The following is a 20,984-nucleotide window of genomic DNA, read 5'->3' on the forward strand; positions in this document are numbered from 1 at the left end:
AAAACTGTAATTAACTTAAAAAGAAAGTATTTTCTGTATGTTACTGAAAAATAAATCATTAGTCCCCCCCAAAAAATCTAGTGATATAATTTTACATGTAGTCATGATTTTGTTTGTGAAAAAGCTAAAGACAAGTAAGTTCATGTCCCCATCAGAGTAAATAAGTGTCAGAAAAAATAAAAATAAAATAAAAACATTAGAAAATTTGGCTGTCATAGTTATTATAACCTAACTTCATGAGCTGTTAGAAAATATTATCATTTAAATACATTCTTACACCAATTAAAAAAAACCCATAACTTTCAAAAGAAAATTACAAATCTATTACATAAGCCTATTTGCTATACATTCTATCCTCTGCAATGACAAGAAATACTTGATTTTCCATAAAAATACCTTCAAGTTACCTTCAACATTTATAATGAGTTAAAAAGATATAATTTTGTTTCACTATAGAAAAATGTAATAGCTATTTTAGTATCAGTATTCTTTTACCATAAGGTGTTTTACAAATATGTTTCTAAGAGCTTTTCTAAAGATGGAGATGAAACGGATCAATATACCGGTTTAATGCTAAAAGGTCATAAATAAAATATTTATCATTTAAAAGCTAACTAGCTAAGCCTAAGTAAAAATTACTGTATTTCCAAGAGACTAATCAATGGTTAATAAGAGAAAGTGTCCCACATTAGAGTGCTGATGAAAGAAATATGTTTATAGACTAGTTTAACTTTAGATGGTCTTTTTTTTCCACTAAAACCTCATTTCCATAGAATTTTACACTAGCAAAACAATAGTAGCAGCAATAACAACAACAACAACAATAATAATACAGCCAATACTTGTTAGATTTTCACTCTGTGCTGGGCAATAAATGCTAAAGGTATTAGGTACATTATTATATTCACAGAAGTCTTTCTAAAAACCCCATGATCTAGTTTGTGATTGTTGTTGTTTCTATAATTTTCCTCATTTTAATAAAGCGGCATCTCAGTCTTAGAGAAGTTAGCAGCCTCACCCAAGGATATACAGCAATATGTGGTAGACACCAGGTTTAGGGCATTAAAGTAGAAATCCAGTCTCTTCATCCTTAAAAAAAAAAAAAGTAAATAAAGGGGTGACTGGGCAGCTCAGGTTTTAATCCCAGGGTCCTGAATTCAAGCCCTGCACTGAGCTATGTTGGGTATGAAGCCTAAGTTGAGAGAAAGAAAGAAAGAAAGAAAGAAAGAAAGAAAGAAAGAAAGAAAGAAAGAAGAAAGAAGGAAGGAAGGAAGAAAGAAAATGAAGATCTAATAATGGGCAAGGGAGATCATCATTGATCTGTGGGATTTATTGCCTGGAACCATTCTGTATGTGAGAGGAACCTAAGTGAAGTAGCAGAGAAGTGACTAGTTTAAAGCAGAGGGTTATTCAGTCAATACGTCCAGAGGGTCTAATCCCAATCAGATTTGTAAATTCAACTCTTTTCTGAGCTTTGGTTTTTGAATCATGTGCAATATATAAAAATGAATTCCTGTGGATTTTGAAAAAAAAATTTTAGCTTTGCATGCAATCAACGAGATTTCATAAGTGAATTGTCCTTATTATATTGTAATGGTACATTCAGGTAAGAATCATTTTTATTTAAAAATGGATAATGGAATAAAATGTATAAAATGATTGTTTTAATTATTAAAAGCCTGGTTTGCTTAATATATTATTTTTATAGCATGAGACACTAATGTTTTTTTTCAATCTTACCTATATATATATCTTTGAAAATTGATAAATAACATTTAGACTCTCACTCTCCATTTGCATATTGGAACTTTGCAGAAAACAACAACAATTCCCATGGTTGGAAAATACTTTTGTCTCCAGTCTTCCCTCAAAGTGGGTTCATGTGATAAGAGAACAGTGCTATGGAAACTAGTAATTTCTCTAGATCTTAGCTGGGCAATATTCCTAAATATTATAGCTGGGCTAATATATCTTAGCTGGGCAATACTCCTAAATAGTATGATAATGTATGATGGGGAATGGAGATTCTGAGAATGGCAGGAAAAAACTAATTTTCCTCCAACACAATTACATGTTTGTTTCCTGTTTTTCTTTATCAGAAATAAAAGAATTATAATCAAAAGTATATTTGCTTGGGCATGAAAGTTTCAAGTGTGTTGATAAGATCCTTAAGGAATTCTCACCTGCAACTTCACGGAGATGCTACAGAAGCACCTCCATGTTCCAGCACAGGTCAACCACAAGATCGCCTTGGGAAAGTGCCAGGAACCATGTCACAGATATATATATATATATATGTATTTTTAATAAAACATGTATTTCCTGGGAATAAAAATAAAACAAATATAGATGTGAGGTTCAGTCATTTGGTAGAAAAATCAACTAGGATTCAGACAGGTGTGTCATCATTCAGCACCAGCTTGTTGACTTGAAATAAAAAGTTATACTGATTCCTTCAGATCACAATCTTTTCATTATTCAAATGTTACACTGAATTCTAAAAATATAACTTAGAAAAACTTTGTTTTGCATATGTATTTTATCAGAAGTGATTTTCTCCAAATGAAGTCTACATCTCTCCCTGTCACTTGTATTACACACATTTTACATACTTAAGATGCTATTATGATGCTAAGTAATAAATGTATTTTATCGTTAAAAAAGATGATTATAATTTTATAATGTTATGTAAGCAAATGCTAACCCAATTGGGTTAAGAATCATTTTGAATAGGGGCACTTGGGTGGCTCAGTGGGTTAAACATCTGCCTTGAGCTCAAGGCATGATTCCAGAGTCCTGGAATGCAGCCCCATGTGGGGATTCCCACTAGGCAGGAAGCCTGCTTTTCCCTTTCCCTCTGCCTGCCACTCCCCCTGCTTGGGTGTACTCTCTCTCTCTGTCAAATAAATAATTTTTTTAAAGGTGTCATTCTCTAAAATTGTCTTACAAGAATTCTTTTTTTCCCTCTAGATAACATAGTATCTCCAGTTTAACCTCTTTCCATGGTACTTACTTTTGTGCCAACACAGCAGTGGCTGTGTAGTCTACACTTATCTTCAACTATAGTTATAAAACACTTCATTCATTTTCACTACCACTGTCCTTTATGCCATTTCTACTGTGTCAGTCAGCACATTCCATCCTACTCCCAGTCATCTCTTTCATGGATAAATTCTGTATTACTTCTAGCAGTTCTTGCAACCACCTGTCAAGGAAAACTGACTCTCATCATCCCCTACCTTCCCATGATGCGCTTCAGAAAGGTCATAAGCATCATAGTTCTATAAAAGTTTGCCTCTCTTTTAAAATGATTTATGAAAATACTAACTGAAAAAAATGCAAGTAAACCATTTGTTCTAAAGTGATGATTTTTCAAAATATTTCAAAATATAGAGATTTTTAAAATGTGTTCTCTGTCAAAACAAAGTGCTTAGAGCACACATAGTTTGCAAGTTTAAGACTTAAAGCTAAGATAATTCCATATGGAACATTTACTTAATCTTCTTTTACAGGAGTTTTGACTATATTTTCCTTTTAACAATGTGATGATCCATTAGTGGTTGTGACTTTCTGATAGAGTACAGTTGGGGATGTGATAATATTCATTATATTCTCTTCAGGGAATCAAGAAAGATATTGGAAAGAGAGCTACTTCAGAATTTTTCTTTTTCTTTTTCTAAATGAAGTCTGAAAAAATATTGCAAATCATTCACATGTCAGTTGCTTAAAAAACTGTTTGAAAGCCAGAGAATGGTTCCCAACAATTATGAAATAAAAAATGGGCCAGTGATTATCACTTTTTTCCCAATTCTTTCATTAAGATTTATTTTCAAAATAACTGTCTATTTTTTTCTCATTTGGAGCTTAGTAAAATTATTTTCTTTTATTTTTTAAGATACGCTTTTTAATGGTCTTGGGCTTGGAGCAGTCATTGGCCTGGGCGTGGCGGCGCTCTTGCTAATCCTTGTGGTAACGGACGTCAGCTGCTTCTTTATTAGACAATGTGGGTTATTGATGTGCATCACGAGGAGAATGTGCGGGAAGAAAAGTGGCTCTAGTGGGAAAAGTAAAGAACTCGAAGAAGGCAAAGCTGCATACCTGTAAGTAGCATTCGCAGCGCGTTACATTACACGAGTGCCATAGTCAAGCTTGCATACTTTCTTCGCGGACTTTTTTTCTGAGCAAAGAGCTTGGCTCTAAGACCCTTGGACACTGTACTGTCTGCTTTCTGACTTTAAGCCTACATGACCTTAAATATAACATGTTAGAGAGCCAAATGCTTTTGAAAACAGACTATTAAGAAATAAATCTAAAAATAGGATCCACACCAAAAAAATAATTACTGTTATGATTTAAATAGAATTAGAAAAAAAAAATAGAAATACAGACAGTAGTACAAATGTATTTATGATTTCTCCTACCGTTTTTCAGTTTATACTGAATAAAAGAAGGACACCAGCAGTAATCTGAGTTAAAAACAGGTAAATTGAGTAAAAATGTAAATTATGGCAATTCCTTCAAATGCAGGAGATCACTACATAGAAGTTTCAAGGTTGAATAGAGCTGTTATATGAGCTATGCAATACATTAGTATGGATTCTGTACTTAATCTTCCAAATTTTGATCAAAAGCTGACTATATGTTAGAATTTTGCACTCTCTGTTGGCATCTCATTCAATTAGAATATGAATTCCCCAAAAATACATAGAGCTGAATTCTATAGAAAAGTCCTTTCTCATGTAAAAGGGCAGCTAGCAGGAGGTTTAAATACTTTTTGTTTTGTTCAGTGGTGTTTTGCTAGATTTGAATCTAATCTCAAAAGTACAATAGGCTCAATGTAAAGAAAAGTTAGAAGGCACAGGAGAGCATGCATACTCACATGTAATATAAACACACAATGTATATGTGTATGTGTGTTTGTATACATATACATATGTGTGTATATTAAACCTGTAATCAAAAATAACTATTCTAAAGAATTAAGAACATTTCCTCTACTTTTTTAAATATTACACTCTTTCTGTAACACGTCTAAAACATACAAAAGAGTTAAAAGAATTTTATAGTCAACAACCATTTATCAAATACTTGGATTCTATAAAAAATATTTCATTATATTTCTCTTATCCCATATTTATCTGTCCTTCAATCCATTATTTTACTTGCATTTCAAAGGTATCCATACACTTAACCTCTACACAGTTCAACTTGCCTATCATTGCATGCAGTTCAAAATTTGTTAATGTTTTCTTTAGGTAAAACTTGCATAGAGTAAAATGCATAAAATATTCTGTTTGATGAGTTTTGACAAATGTTCATATCTGTATAACCTAAGCCTTACCAAAATTCAGAAACTTAGCATCATCCTTAAAATTTCTTTTATGTTTCTACCCAGACAACTCATATTCCTCCTCCTGTCCCACAGAACTACTATCCTGATTTTTTTCATCATAAATAATTTTTAGCTTTATAGAACTTGATAGAAATTGATTGTTGTAATGTTTACTCTTTTTATGTCTAGCTTCTTTCATTCAGTCATGTTTTAAGATTCATTCATGGTGTTCTGTTTATCAGTAAGTCATTTATTTTTATTGTTGAGTCATTTTTATTTGTTTTTATGTACATACATTTAGGCATGTAGAACCTCGTATATTAATTTCTAGGCTTAGCAATATAGGAGAATCTATTCTTTACAAGCTGCATTGTTTTATGTTTGTTTGTTTGTTTTGTTTATATCTCTAAGCCTATTTCAATTCTACTACACAATTCATCCACGATTACTTCTTATGGATTCTTTATAAGGGATATTTTCACTTCATGGGATGCTAAATTAGGTAACATACATTTTCATTTCAAAAAAACATTAGATTCATTTCACAATCAAAATGCCACCTACTTACTTGTTGGACACAGAACACAACAAAGAACAAACAGAAATCAGGCTCTACTTCACACTTGAATGGAATAGTAATGTGTGCCATAGCAAATAGAGTGGGATCAATTCACAATTCAGTATCTCCTACTTTCCTCATTAGAACAAATTCTGCTTTTTAATTACCTGCTGTGCTTTTACATTGTTTTATTAACTAAATAAATACATACCAAACTCAATATTAATTTCTTTTTCACAAATTGAGAAAAAAATATATGTATAGATTGATACATTGATTTTATTTATTTGAGAGAGAGAGAGAGAGAGCTGGAAGAGGGCAGAGGGTGAGGGAGAGAGAAAGAATCCCAAGGAGACTCCACACTGAGCACAGGGCTCCATCCAGACCTTGATCTTACAACCTGAGATCATGACCCGATCCAAAACCAAAAGTCAGACACTTACTGACTAAGCGACCAGGGCATTCCCAATAAGTGTTTAAGGATTACTTTAGCTACTTTTGAAGAATGAATTACTGGAAGGTTGATAGGTGTAGAGGAAAGATTTAGAATCAGAGAGAGTGAGTCGGAGGATCTTGAAATACTCCAGGTAAAAAATTATATTCTTTTGGACCAAAGTATTAGTACTGTGGTCATATACAAATGTATGGAGTCTAGAGATAGCTGAGGTAGAGTCAACGACTGTTGATTGATTTGACTTTGGGGTGAAAGAAAGAGAAATCATGTTTTTCTCTTAATTAACTGGAGGGATATTGGTGACTATGTGCAAAACAATGAGGTATATTCAAGTTCTGTCATTTATTTTTATTTCACTCTATTAATTGGTAATTTATCCATCAACACTTTGGTTTGTAGGTCCTGCTGGGTTTAATTAACCTTAAAGAATTGGGAAGATGAAAGCATGGAGTTCATTCTGTGTTTGTTATCCATCATAACTTTTTACATCATCATTTCCCCTGCTTTGGGAAAATGCTTTTCAACTCTTTTTCAAAAATTCATTGTTTGAATTGGGAAAATATTGTACATATTTTTTTCAAAAATATTATATAAAATCACAATGGGAAATAGAATATAGCTGATTTGATGGATTGATCTCTACTGGCCTCTAAACATGATCAGAAGTATGCTTAGACTAGTACTTTCATGTTATTACAATTACAGGACTATGCAGATTTATTATATAGTATGTTAATTACACACTTAGAATATTCTTGTTTAAAGAATATCAAGTTCCAGAAAAGAGAAATTAAAGTCAGTGGCATACAGAATGTCTTTCAGGTAAAGTTCTAGAATATTCCATTATTTGGCTCTAATAAATTTAAATTAAACTTACATTTATCTTGCATTCTCTTTTATCTAATAAAAATAGTGAATGATTTCTACTTTATCAAACTATGCTTATACTCTTGTTCACCCAAGCATTAATTTGAGCTAATAAATATTTATTGAACACCTACATAGTCAAGCACTGTTCTAAGCCACAGAGATATAACCATAAGGAAAAGTAAACTAGTCCCTTTCATCATCTAGCTTTTATTCTGCTGGGAAAACATATCAGTTAAAAAACCATCAAATGGATGAATAAGTAAGTAGTTTTTGTTATAAATGCTACGTGTAAAAAAAAAAAAAGATTTTCCTGGTTAGACTTAGGTTGTAAAGGAAATAAAATATTGAAAACTAATAGAAATTAACTAGCCGAAATGTGCGTGTGTGTGTGTGTGTGTGTGTGTGTGTGTAAGTGTGTGAAAATGCCTTTTCAATGTACAGAGAGATATCCAAACCAGCTTCCTCTACTGCCACATGAGGGAAGGCAAATGCATAACTCCAGTCCACTCCAGCCATCCTGACTCACTTAAGAGGGGTGATCCTGAGAAGAAATTGTGAAGTTTAGAGTCCAGGGCCTCAGACTTACTAATGACTGAGGCCTAATGACAGGACTATTGAAGGCAATCTCTCCACACCCCACTTTACCACCACATTACTAAATGCCTATACTTAGCAGTTCCTTCTAAAATGTACATCATGTCCCAATATCAAGGAAAACTATAAGGTATACTCAAGGCAAAAGATAAGATAAGCATCAGGGCCAGATTCAAAAAAAGGCAGGGATGTTAGAATTATCAGACCAAGATTTTTTTTTAAGTATATGATAAATATGGTGAGAACACTGTAGGACAGCATGCAAGAAGGGATGGGCCATAGCAGAGAAATGGAAATTCTGAAAAAGAATCCAAAAGAAATGCTAGAGACCAAAAAGATCCTGATAGAAATGAAGAATGCCCCTGATGATCTTACCAGTAGACTACACATGGCTGAAAAAAGAATCTCTGAGCTTTGAAGAGATCTTAATAGAAGATACCAGAACTTAAAAGAAAACAGAGGAGCACCTGGGTGGCTCAGTGGGTTAAGCATCCGACTCTTGAATTCAGGTCAGGTCATGATGTCAGGTCATGAGAGAGAGCCCCGTGTTGGGCTCTGCGCTGGGCATGGAGCTTGCTTAAGATTGTCTCTCTCCCGGGGCGCCTGGGTGGCTCAGTGGGTTAGGCCGCTGCCTTCGGCTCAGGTCATGATCTCAGGGTCCTGGGATCGAGTCCCGCATCGGGCTCTCTGCTCAGCAGGGAGCCTGCTTGCCTCTCTCTCTCTCTCTCTCTGCCTGCCTCTCCGTCTACTTATGATCTCTCTCTGTCAAATAAATAAATAAAATCTTTAAAAAAAAAAAAAAAAAAAAGATTGTCTCTCTCCCTTCCTCTCTCTGGCCCTCCCCACCTCTCTCTAAAAAAAAACAAAAAAGCAAAGAGAATAAAGATGGAAAAAAATCCACAGAATAAAGTAGTATTCCACAATATCAAATACCATAATGCATTTAACCTTGTCTTTCATGACAATTTAGGTGAAACTTTCAATATTTTATCATATTAAAGTATGATATGTGGTTTGAATTTAACTTTTACATAAATCTTATTGTAAATGTACATTATGTTCTTAGACATGGAATGTAAATCAAAATTGAAAAATACTGACAAATTGCCCACAAAATGTTATACTCATTCATACTCCTAATAAAATCAGAGAATATATATTTCTATATAGTTTCTCAAACACTAAATATTATCAATTTTTATTTCTTAATATAATAAGTGAAAGATACCATTTAAAATTTTCATTTTTCTGATCCAGGTAAATTCTGAACTTATTTGTTTTATGATTCCACTTTGGTCACTTTATTTCTTCTGGGAATTTCTTTTTTTTTTCTTTTTAAAGATTTTATTTATTTATTTGATAGAGCTCACAAATAGGCAGAGAGGCAAGCAGAGGGAGAGGGAGAAGAAGAAGCAGGCTCCCCACTGAGCAGAGAGCCCGATGTGGGGCTCAAACCCCGGACCCTGGGATCATGACCTGAGCCGAAGGCAGAGGCTTGAACCCATCGAGCTACCCAGCCACCCCTCTTCTGTGAATTTCTTGTTTGTATTCTGCACACATGTCCATGGAGTTATTCAACTTTTCTCTTACTTTCTAATTATATAATGTGACCCTTAATTATTTGATGTTGTATTTGTTGCTAATATTTTCCCCAGTCTATCCCAAAGTTTGAATTTTGCTTTTGATACCATTAATTATATGAATCTTTCCATTTTTATTTCAAAACTTATGAATTTTATAAATATTTATTTCTTATGTGCTTTGAGATATTTTCATTTTGTTTTCCCTCAGTTTGTTTAAGTTGCAAGTTTTAGTAATGTATTTCTTAGCACTAAATCCTCCTTGCCTCCTTGCCCTCCTAGAATACTGAAGACAGTTATTGATTAAGTCCTGTTTAATCAATGTCCTGCTTAATCAAAGTCCTGCTTAATTAATATCAGGCACTATTCTAAAAACTGTAGAAATTAATTTGGTGTCATTATCATCTCTGGTTTACTATCCAGGCAACAGGACAGAGAAATGCTTATGCAGTGAGTGAGTGAGAGTCAGCTAGTTTGGTCCCAGGGCATATCCTCTTAACTATTCTGCTCTGCTTGTCATTTCTTGCTTAATAATCAGTTCTAGAAACCTGGCAGGAATTTATTTAGTTTTTACAGTCTATACATTGTGAATTGTCCATAAACCATGGCATACTTTTTTATGACAATTTAAATAAAATATTGCTTTATCACTTTTTACAATTCCACAGAAAATATCAGTAATAATTCTGATATCACTTCAAGTATGATTAAATATAATTTATAAAGGATGGGAATTAGACTCATGTAAATTATTAGTGTGCTTCAGATATTATCACCGAAGGGCAAGTAAAATATACATTTCAGGCACACCTGGGTGGCTTAGTGGGTTAAAGCTTCTACCTTCAGCTCAGGTCATGATCCCAGGGTCCTGCTTCCTTCTCTCTTTCTGCCTGCCTCTCTGCCTACTTGTGATCTCTGTCTGTCAAATAAATAAATAAAATCTTTAAAAAATATGCATTTTAATACTCCTTGTAGTATTTACTGTAATAGAAGATATTGGAAACAACCTAAATGTCTGTTGGTTGGACACTAGCCAAATATATGGTGGTGCATACATATGATGGGATAATATGTGCCATGAAAAAGAAGAGGCAGCTCTAAATATTCTAGTATTCATTGAAAAGACAAAATTATATTCAGTCAGTATGTACCATTTGTTTAAAAATAACTCCTTGCATTTGTATGCATATATGTTAGTATATGAATAGAAGGAATGTCTCTGGAACACACAATTTGAAAGTGTCCTTGTCTTTATGATAGGTAACTAAATATCCCGTAAACAGGAAATGACAGGGGGTATACTTTTCTCTATATATCTTTTGAAGAATTCTATAATATATGAATAGACCAGTTAGTTAAAAATGTAAAAGATTACTAAAAACAAAAATAAGGATTTTAAGACAACACACCATGTTCTCTTATAACACTTTAACTTCCTTTTAGTAATATCTATTTTATCATTTCCAGTTTAAAGTGGTTTGTTAACATATTATTTTCAATAAGGAGTATACAATTAAAATCCAAATCCGCCATCTTATTTTTTTTGCATTCTGTTTTGTTTAATCCATACCCATAGATCTGCACCTGTTGTTAATATAATTAAACATAAAATCCAACCTTTTGAGTCACTTTTTTGCTCAGAATCATCAATAGCCACATTTTTCCAAACAGTATCATCATCTATGTCATTAATAACATTGATATTATGAAGAATTGTTTAAAAGAATCAATTGCAGAATAACAACAGCAAACAAAACATCATCAAACTAAAATTTAATTGTGGTGGGCTCTTTAATTATCTTTACTACTATAGAGATCTTGCTTCCTTGAAGTCCCTATTCAGGTTGATGAACATTTCCTAATTGCCAGTTCTCACAAATATTTGCATTTTAGAGGTATAAAGGGTTGTTCACTACCAATTCTGAATTATAGAGTTCTAGATTTTCTTCCATTTCTACTGACACTGACTCTTCAGATTTCGATGTGCTTATATGTGAAGGACCTACAGAGTCAGCATTTTTAAGATCTGTGCCACTGTTGGGGTTTTTTTGTTTAATTTCTTTGTTGTGTACTACTAGTGTACTTGATTTTTAAGAACTAATTTTAATGTCATATATCTATCATTACAATACTAAATATATTTAATGTGCCCAGTGCTCCATCATTACCTCCTTCCCTCACCTTGAACCCCTGGCAAACATTGATCTTTTTATTTTCTCTGTAACCGTGCTTTTTTACAGAATGCAATGTATTTGGGAATACATAGTACATAGCCTTTTCAGACTGGCTTATTTTCCTTGGCAATATGCATTTAAAGTTCTCCCATGTCTTTTTTGACTTGATAGCTCATTTCTTTTCATTGCTGAATAATATCTAATTGTGTGGATGTACCACAGTTTATTTATCCATTGACCTGTTGAAGGACATCTTAGTTGGTTCCAATTTGGGGCAATTATGAATAAAACTTCTATAAACATTAATGTGGAGATTTTTACATGGCATAGGTTTTCATTTCATTTGGGAAATTTGTTAGAATACAGTTGCAGGTTTGTATAGTAAGACTATGTACCTGGGTAGGTAAGGACCCTTATCCCTCCCTTACATTTTTTTTTGTATGTGCTCCTTAATTATAATCTATATTATGAGGATATCATTCCCGATGCTTATATCTCACTTTATCCTTTATCATTACTAAATCCTTTCCTTATTTTTCTTTCTTTTTGTTCATTTATTAAGGAATGAAACTTTGCAGTAAACTTTCTAATTTTACAAAAATTTCACAATTATATAAAATTATACTTATTTTCATATTTTAAAAATCCAATAATGATGACAAGAATTTTAAATTACAAATGAAAACATCATGCATATATGTTATAATATTGTTTTATGTAAACTATTTTCTTGAAAACATGAATATGTAAAGTCAATATCACATTATCATTAAAATCATTCATATAATTCATAGAAACACTTAAAGCAATGAAACGTCTCATATATATAAATTTTATCTTCTAAATTTTAATATAGAAATAATATTTCTGATGTTATATTTCAAATTAAAAAAACCTAAAGCATATGGCTAGTTGGGGGAAAAGCTACTTCATGACCTAATTTCCTATAACATAATATTTTTTTATTTATTTCCCAAAGTAAACTGCGTGATCACATTTAAAATTAGGGCTTCTTGGGGCACCTGGGTGGCTCAGTGGATTAAAGCCTCTGCCTTCGGCTCAAGTCATGATCTCAGGGTCTTGGGATCAAGCCCCGCATCGGGCTCCCTGCTCAGCAGGGAGCCTGCTTCCTCCTCTCTCTCTCTCTCTTCCTGCCTCTCTGCCTACTTGTGATCTCTGTCTATCAAATAATTAATAAAATCTTAAAAAAAATAAAAAAGACAAAATTTGGACTTCTGCAAAACATTAACACAATTTTGATGAAAAAAAATCTTAGATAAATGGAATTTCTCCTTTCTATTTTTTTCTGAGTGAAAAATTATGCAGGTGAGATGAATTTTAATGGGAAAAAAAAATTAGTGGTATTCTTAATCTGACCATGTTGGGTTTTAGTGAGGGGAGATGGGGTTAAGTGGAGATTCTAAACTATGTTTCATAATGTGTCCATTTTTACATTACATGAATAAGGTTTTTTTGTTTGTTTATTTTTCTAGGAAAGATGGATCAAAAGAACCAATAGTGGAGATGAGGACAGAGGATGAAAGAATCACTAATCATGAGGATGGGAGCCCAGTAAATGAGCCAAATGAAACCACACCACTAACAGAACCTGAGTAAGTAGCTTCAGATGCTTAATTATTTTTAGATAAATATTTATAAAATAATAACATCTTATCATTACTTGTAGCATATATATACAAATAACATTATTTATAGAAAAGTGCTTCTTTTTAGAGAAAATAAATGAGAATATCAAAAACCATTTTCTAGGGAAACATTCCACATGAAAATTTTGTATCAATGCCAGAGAAAATCTACTATTCAAACATATATTTATAATTTTATGTAAAAATGTCAAAAAGATGGCACATGTTAGAGTTGGATTTTCTTACATTTATTTTGCTCTTAAGAAAGTGATATTTTCAGGGCATCTGGGGTGCACAGTCAGTCAATTAAGGTTAAGCCTCTGAGTCTTGATTTCGGTTTAGCTCAGGACCGCAGGGTGATGAGGTTGAGCCCTGTCTCAGACTCTGTATTCAATAGGGAGTCTGCCTGAGATTCTCTCTCCCCCTCCCTTTGCCCTTTCCCGCTCCCCCCACTCACAGATGCACTCTCTCTCTCTCTCTCTCTCTCTCTCTAAAATAAATAAATAAGGGGTACCTGGATGGCTCAGCGGTTAAGCGTCTGCCTTTGGTCCAGGTCATGATCCCAGGGTCCTGGGATTGAGTCTGGCTTTTGGGTCCTTGCTCAGTGGGGAATCTGCATCTCCCTCTGCCCTGGCCCTGCTTGTGCTCTCTCACTCTGTGCACTCTCTTTTTCTCTCAAACTAAAATAAAATAAAATAAAACTTAAACAAAATAAATATTTTTTAAAAAAGAAACTGATACTTTCAAAATAGGATTTTAAAAAAATATTTTATTTATTTATTAGACAAAGATTGAGAGTACAAGCAGGGGGAACCACAGAGGGAGAGGTAGCAGCAGGCTCGCTGCTGAGCAGGGAGCCCAATGTGGAATTTGATCCCAGAACCTTGGGATCATGACCTGAGCTGAAAGCAAGACGCTTGACTGAGCCACCCAGGTGCCCTCAAAATGTGATTTTTATTGAAATAAAAAAGGGTCAGGAAATTGGCCATTACTCTGAATAAGAATATCACAATTTAAAATAAAAATTGATAATGTGAATATGTACACAATCTACTTTGAAAGGAAAGAATATTCATTTGGAAAAAGAGATACTGTTAAATTGTCTTTCATTTTAATGTCCACATAGGAAATGATGTTTGCTCTCCATTCAAGATTATATTATTTACCTCTTTCTATGCCCATCAGAGCTCCATCATAGCCATAGCAGATATTTCAGTTAAATTTGCAAAAATGATGAACATGTGCAAAGATCATATTCAGGCAACATGAAAGTTAAAATGATTAAAGCCAAAGGCATTATTAAGGAGAGAAAATAGTATTCTATGGAATATATTGAATACAAACAAAACCATGACTATAACGTTTTTCTTTAAATACTGTTCACTAAAATTACCTCTAAATTTTATTGTTGTTTGTTTGTTTAAGAATCTTTTTTTTCTTTACCAGCATACACTCACTTGCAGAGAAATTTGATTAGGCTTCTCATCCTAAATGGAAGGTTGAGTGTTGTCACAAGTGAAAAAAACAACTTGTTTCAGAAATGCCTGCTTATGTGCTCTCAAGGGGCTGAAATAATTACTATTTAGAGAAATACAAAGTACTACTCTGCAGCTAAATTTTCCATATAAATCCTCAGGTCATGCAATTTAGAGATTATTACCTATTAAATGGAAGTTTCCTCTGGTGGAGGCAGCTTTTACATGGTGGGTTCTATAGTTTTAGAAGTCTTTTCAATGAAGCAAAATTTTACACAATAAAACAAACAAACAAGTAAATAAATAAAACGGGTACCTGGATGGCTCAGTGGGTTAAGCCTCTACTTTTGGCTCAGGTCATGATCTCAGCATCCTGGGCTCTATGCTCAGGAGGTGGCATGCTTCCCCCTCTCTCTCTGCCTGCTTCCCTGTCTACTTGTGATTTCTCTGTCTATGCCAAATAAGTAAATAAATAAATAAATACAAATCTTTTTAAAAATGTAAATAAATAAATTTCTATCTATTGATTAACATCTACAATGAGATATTGGTGTGTATGTAAGCTAGCCAAGAACTAGGGAGGGGTGTGTGTGTGTGTGTGTGTGTGTGTGTGTATTTATATTTATATATGAAAACTAGCCAAGAACCAGGTACATATAAACTACCTATAGGCATATATAAACTTAATATATATAAACTTAAAAATGCAAACCAAACCAAACCAGACAAAAAACTAGCTAAGAAAATGCCTTTACATGTGACAGGGCAATATTGTGCAAAAAAATAAAACAAAACAAAAAAGATGATCAATAACTACTCCAACCCTCAATTATAGAAAATAGTCAATAAAAAATAATAGAATTAACTGTAATTTAAAAAAACCAATTTAACGTAAATTGACGTAGTGAAAATTTTATATGCAAAAATTCATCATCTAATAAATATTTGAAAACACTGGTTAATTCCAGTGTTATAATTATTTGAGTAAGAGATATATTAAGCATCATGGTAACCTCTTATCCAAGCTCTAAATTTCTCTATATTTCTCTATAGTTTGCTGCTTAGAGGTGACACATTGGTTTTACCTTTTTTTTATCAAAGTTTACCAAACGGAAGAATGGAAGAACTGTGAAGACATTATTTATAATACACATAAAAGAACATGCCCTATTGGGTACAAAGTAGATGCTATTTCATTACCAGGAATGGGTCATAGTAACTTTTACCATGACTTACTTTTGACTGGTTAATTTTCACATAATAGCTTTGATCTTCAGAATTTAATGGCTTGCTCTTCCCATTCAAAAATAGAAAAGAAATTACAAGTAAATTCTGGAGAAACTGGCATAGTAACGTTCACTACCCCACGAAATGGTGACATTAAAGTACAGAATTGAACTTGAATTTTTTTTTTATGTGGAAAAAATATCTTGTCTGGGGGGAAATTTTAACCCCAAAGCTGTGTACATAAGGAGTAATCATAAACTATTGAATTCAAAACTGGTAGAAAAAAACATATCTTGCATCATTGTCATCATAGTAAGAGTTGTGAAGCTATCATTAAGAAATAAAGCAGTACCTGGGTGGCTCAGTCAGTTAAGCATCTGCCTTCAGCTCAGATCATGATTCCAGAGTCCTAGGATCCAGCCTTGCGTCAGACTCCTCACTCAGTGGGAAGTTGGCTTCCCTCTCTTCCTCTTCCCCTTTCCCTGCTCTTGCTCTCTCAAATAAATAAATAAAATCTGAAAGGAAGAAAGAAAGAAAGAAAGAGAAAAAGAAAGAAAGTTTATTTTCCTTAATAGATTTTAATTGGTAACAACTCAAAAAATGTACTCATAATCGATACAGAAATAACAACAAAAAAGATAGTGAAAGAGGTTAATTAAAGAAAACGTATACAGAAAATGTAGAAAAGTGGGAAAGTCCTGAAATACATACTTTCATCAAGTTCCAAAGAATATAGCTAATTCAGAATTAGAATATAGCTTTTGAATATGGAATTAGAATACAGCTTTTGAAGTATGTAACAGAACATGGTAGCAACTCTTAAGGAATTTTCCTTTTCTTTTTTTACAGATTTTATTTATTTATTTGATAGACAGAGATCACAAGTAGGCAGAGAGGCAGGCAGAGAGAGAGGAGGAAACAGGCTCCCTGCTGAACAGAGAGCCCGATGCGGGGCTCAATCTCAGGACACCGGGATCATGACCTGAGCGGAAGGCAGAGACTTTAACCCACTGAGCCACCCAGGTGCCCCAACTCTTAAGGACTTTTATTCGAAAAAACTTAGGTACTAGTAACTCATCTAGTTGAGATATAAAGATGCTGTCTTGTTTAGATTCCAAACCATTCTATTTTCTGTATCAATAACTGGTTATCAAATCCAAGCCACTCTATAGTGAATGATGTGGTGCATCTACAGATACATTGTTTCATTCATCATTCTGCAGTATATCACATTTTTACAAAGGACAATATTATCTGATTATTTAATTATTTTTCTATCATTTTGATATGACTTTAACAAATTTAATTTTTTTCTAAAAATTATAGACACTGCCTTCTGTAAGACAGTAATTTAGTATTAAGGAATAACACTCAAATTGCCTTAGAAAATGAAGTTCATTATTTTTTTATTTCCTTCCAGAAAATTGCCTTTAAAAGAAGAAAATGGAAAAGAAGTCTTAAATCCAGAAACTATAGAAATTAAGGTTTCTAATGACATCATACAATCAAAAGAAGACGACAGCAAAGCATAACACCAAGATCACAAAGGCTTGAACAATGCTACACAGAGCATTTGGATTGCAGTGACCCTATGACCAAAACTATTCCATTGACCTTAATTTCTTGGGAAACTTCTAGCTTGGAATAGCTTGTACACATATACATATGATCAAATATCCCTGCCCATGGTCCATTACCTTTTGTTGTTGTTGTTATTGTTGTTGTTTATTTTGTTATGAATTTCAATATAGAGACCTGACTGGCACCAACTCTTGGGTAACAGTTTGATTCTGTGATTGAAATACTGCAATTTGTTATACAGTTAAAAGTGCTCTATATTTCATCCAACAACCTCTCCAACAAATTAGGGTTTAAGAATCAACAAAAGAAAACAAAAGCTTTGTGAGCTAAATGTATAAGAAAGCCCTGCATGATTTTCATACTATCTTGGGCAAACAGATTATTAACATGGATTTCAGTTTAAGATGAAAACAGTTAATAAAGGGTACACTTTTTATCAGGAGAATTTCAGGGAACTTGGGCTTGAAGGAGCCATTATCTATAGCAGATATTAAAAATTGAGAGAAATTTTGGAAAATTCTTTTAAAGTTATAGTTACAGTGCTACTTCAATGTTAATTTTGATAGACTGAAGTGCCAGATCAAAATTGTTACCCATTTGAATGAATACTAGTTGTGTGTAAAATTAGATTAGAAAGATTCCGTAAATCTCTCTCTTTATATATGCCATAATCACTCACAATGGATTACACAAGAAAATGTATTGCAAGTGAAAATAATATTGATTTCTGCCCTCAGCTTCAAATAAAGTAAATTGAAATGGTAACAATATCAATGTTGTCTTGATATATTTATAGATATGTGATTATCTTTTACTTTTAAATAATTTTATCAAAAAAAGCCCTTAGTGTTGAAATACTTCAAACCATATCCTCAGATATATTTTTGACCATTGTTTTAGATGAACTTTGTTTAAATATTCATTTTCCCAGTGTTACGGGTCAATCATTAAATGTAATCGGCTAATGGAAATTAAAATCCTTAGTGGTTAAACAAAGAAGAAAATAACATTTAAACATGCCATTGAAGTGTTAGTGATAAACACCTGAATTGCCACTATCTGATCTTCTTCTGGATGTTGTAGCTAGAAGTCATTTTAAGATTTTGATAAACAACTTTGGTTGAAGAAATTCCTTGGCTATTCAACACAAACTTTCTAATGTTACTTGTTAGGGCCTATACCACAATAAAATACTTATTAACTTCCAAGCTATGCAAGCTCCCAGAGGTAAAAGACTAAAACATGATTTTCCCTCATATGTATGGTAAAATAAATATATTTATGATTATAAATATACATACCAGTTGGGAGCAAGTTTTAGATTATTTGTTACCCTAGAGAGCCAAAGGTTTCTTTAGGCCCCATTACATTCATAATCTTTAGCGTTTTCAGGTGGTATTATAGCTCAAATATTGACTGGTTGGGGAATGCATACCAATAGAACATTGGAGGAGAGTTTTAACAGTGCAGAGCAACCTGCTTAATGTATCTCTCTAAAGAGATAATTTGATGAATATGTTCAATGAAATATTAATGCTACTCATCAACACTTTTATTTACAAAGTGCTAGAAACTGTCAGGCAAGGAGAGACAACCAACTAATTTTATAAACCTTTAATCATTAGCAGGACAGAATGTGTCCGTCTGCATGTTCGTGCACTATATCTCCAACATTGTTGCCATAATTCACAGGATTATAGTGCAGGAATCTCCCCCTTGGTATTTTTTCTGGCGTATTCTGAAGAAAAAGAATTCCTGTGCCTACCTAGCAATTTGAGTAGAAATTATCCAACTGGTCTTTTGATAGATTTGATTGTTGCTATTTAAGTTATGTTTGTCTGATCACCTGTTTGCTTTATCTGACTGTTTTTTCCCCTTTTGTACCAATGTACTATAACTAGTCAAAGTACTTGAATTTGTTTGTGCAAAGTTCACAGGCTTAGTAAAATGTCCATAAAGCAATAGCCATGAATGCTATTCTTTCCTGGATAGGGCTGGCTTTAAACTAATAATGGTGAAAGAATTAGGAAAACTGAGAAACCAGTTTAGCATGTTTACTATTATTATATTTGTGCTATACTTCAAGAGCAGAGAAATCATAATAAAGAACAAATATTTTTGTGTTTCTTCAATTTGAAAGTTCTGTCTCTCTCATTTCTTTGGACTTTCCATGTAAAGAAATTTACTTTAATATTTCTTTTATATATATACATATATATATATACACACACACATATGCATATATATGCTATTAAACTTCTTGCCACTAATGTGGAGTAATGATCTGAGGTTAACAGATAATTTGAAACTAATTTTAGTCAGACTGTTTCAAGTGCACTGCTTCAGTTGTCTGAGTGGTCCTTATCTCTTGTCCTTGAAATCTGTGCCATGCAGGAGCAAGGCAATACTGTGATTAAAATAATAATAATAAATAATAATAATAATAACATGTCAAGGGAATGCTCCAACTTACTATATCTGTAAAAGTTTCCAAATAAGAAATGCGTGTAGTAAATTGTAAAACATGAGTAGAACTGAAATAATCTGTTCTTATTTTTCATTCTTATTCTAGATTAAACATGCCATAAAACTGTAAAAATGTTATTTTTACTGTTTGAAGGTACTCTTAAATGTTAGTATAAAATGTCAAAAGAGTTGACTGAATATAAGTAGCGTTAAATTATCAGAACCCTATGCTAATTTAAGCAAAGAAGAAAAATATCGCTAAAAATATTGGTATTTCTTGATAGATTATGTGCAATTAGGCAATGACAATCTATATTCAATAATATATAAGAAAGAATAGTAATATCAGCATTTTGATAAATGTTCTGTTTCTAAAACTGGCGCAAATTAATGTGTCTACATATTTTACAATGCTCTTCAAAAGAATTTAGAATTGTGACTTCTAAAAATTTATTTATTATTTTTGTGGATTGATTTATTGCCATTCTATTGATGCTAATGTCTAACATTAATGTAATGTTTCTCTAGTTTTCCCTTATTTTTAATATTAATACCTATAAAAACATTTTTCAAAGACTATTTGATCCAACAAAGTTTACATGAATCTTAGTCTTTGATTTGAACATTTATATAAATAGAAGGATTTTATTAATCAAATTATTTATTTGAGCACCAACAATTAATTGTAACTTTATAATCATACCTTTATGTTTCTTATTTTAAATAATTAAGATGTATTTGTGCCTTTGGATTAGCATGACATTCTGCTTCATTAAAAGGAAAAAAACCTGCAAAGTCTATTGATGTACTTTGATCATATCTGTGACACTTAAATGGTACTGTCTTATTTACATTTAGTGAATAAGCTGAATTCGAATTACTTTACCTTAAATGCAAAATCTAAATATAACAAATTATACCATGTAACTTATTTTCACTCACGACAAAAGAATTCTTTTGATGCACACATAAAATATATTTCATTTTGTCTGTATTGTTGTTCTAGATAATAAATACTCTAGATAT

At 32.7% G+C, this 20,984-nt stretch overlaps 1 protein-coding gene across 1 annotated transcript in view; it reads left to right on the top strand.

Moving 5' to 3' along the window:
- The window catches only part of NCAM2 (neural cell adhesion molecule 2), a 515,285-nt gene extending 495,613 nt beyond the window's left edge, over nt 1–19,672 (top strand). Inside the window, exons 16-18 of the mRNA XM_032353026.1 lie at nt 3,896–4,100; nt 13,057–13,176; nt 17,332–19,672. Coding sequence (XP_032208917.1) covers nt 3,896–4,100; nt 13,057–13,176; nt 17,332–17,443 — 437 coding nt within the window. The 3' untranslated portion in view covers nt 17,444–19,672. The remainder of the gene's footprint in view (nt 1–3,895; nt 4,101–13,056; nt 13,177–17,331) is intronic.
- Nucleotides 19,673–20,984: the final 1,312 nt, after the last annotated feature.

Source organism: Mustela erminea, chromosome 1 (assembly GCF_009829155.1).
Source record: "Mustela erminea isolate mMusErm1 chromosome 1, mMusErm1.Pri, whole genome shotgun sequence".
Taxonomy (NCBI): domain Eukaryota; kingdom Metazoa; phylum Chordata; class Mammalia; order Carnivora; family Mustelidae; genus Mustela; species Mustela erminea.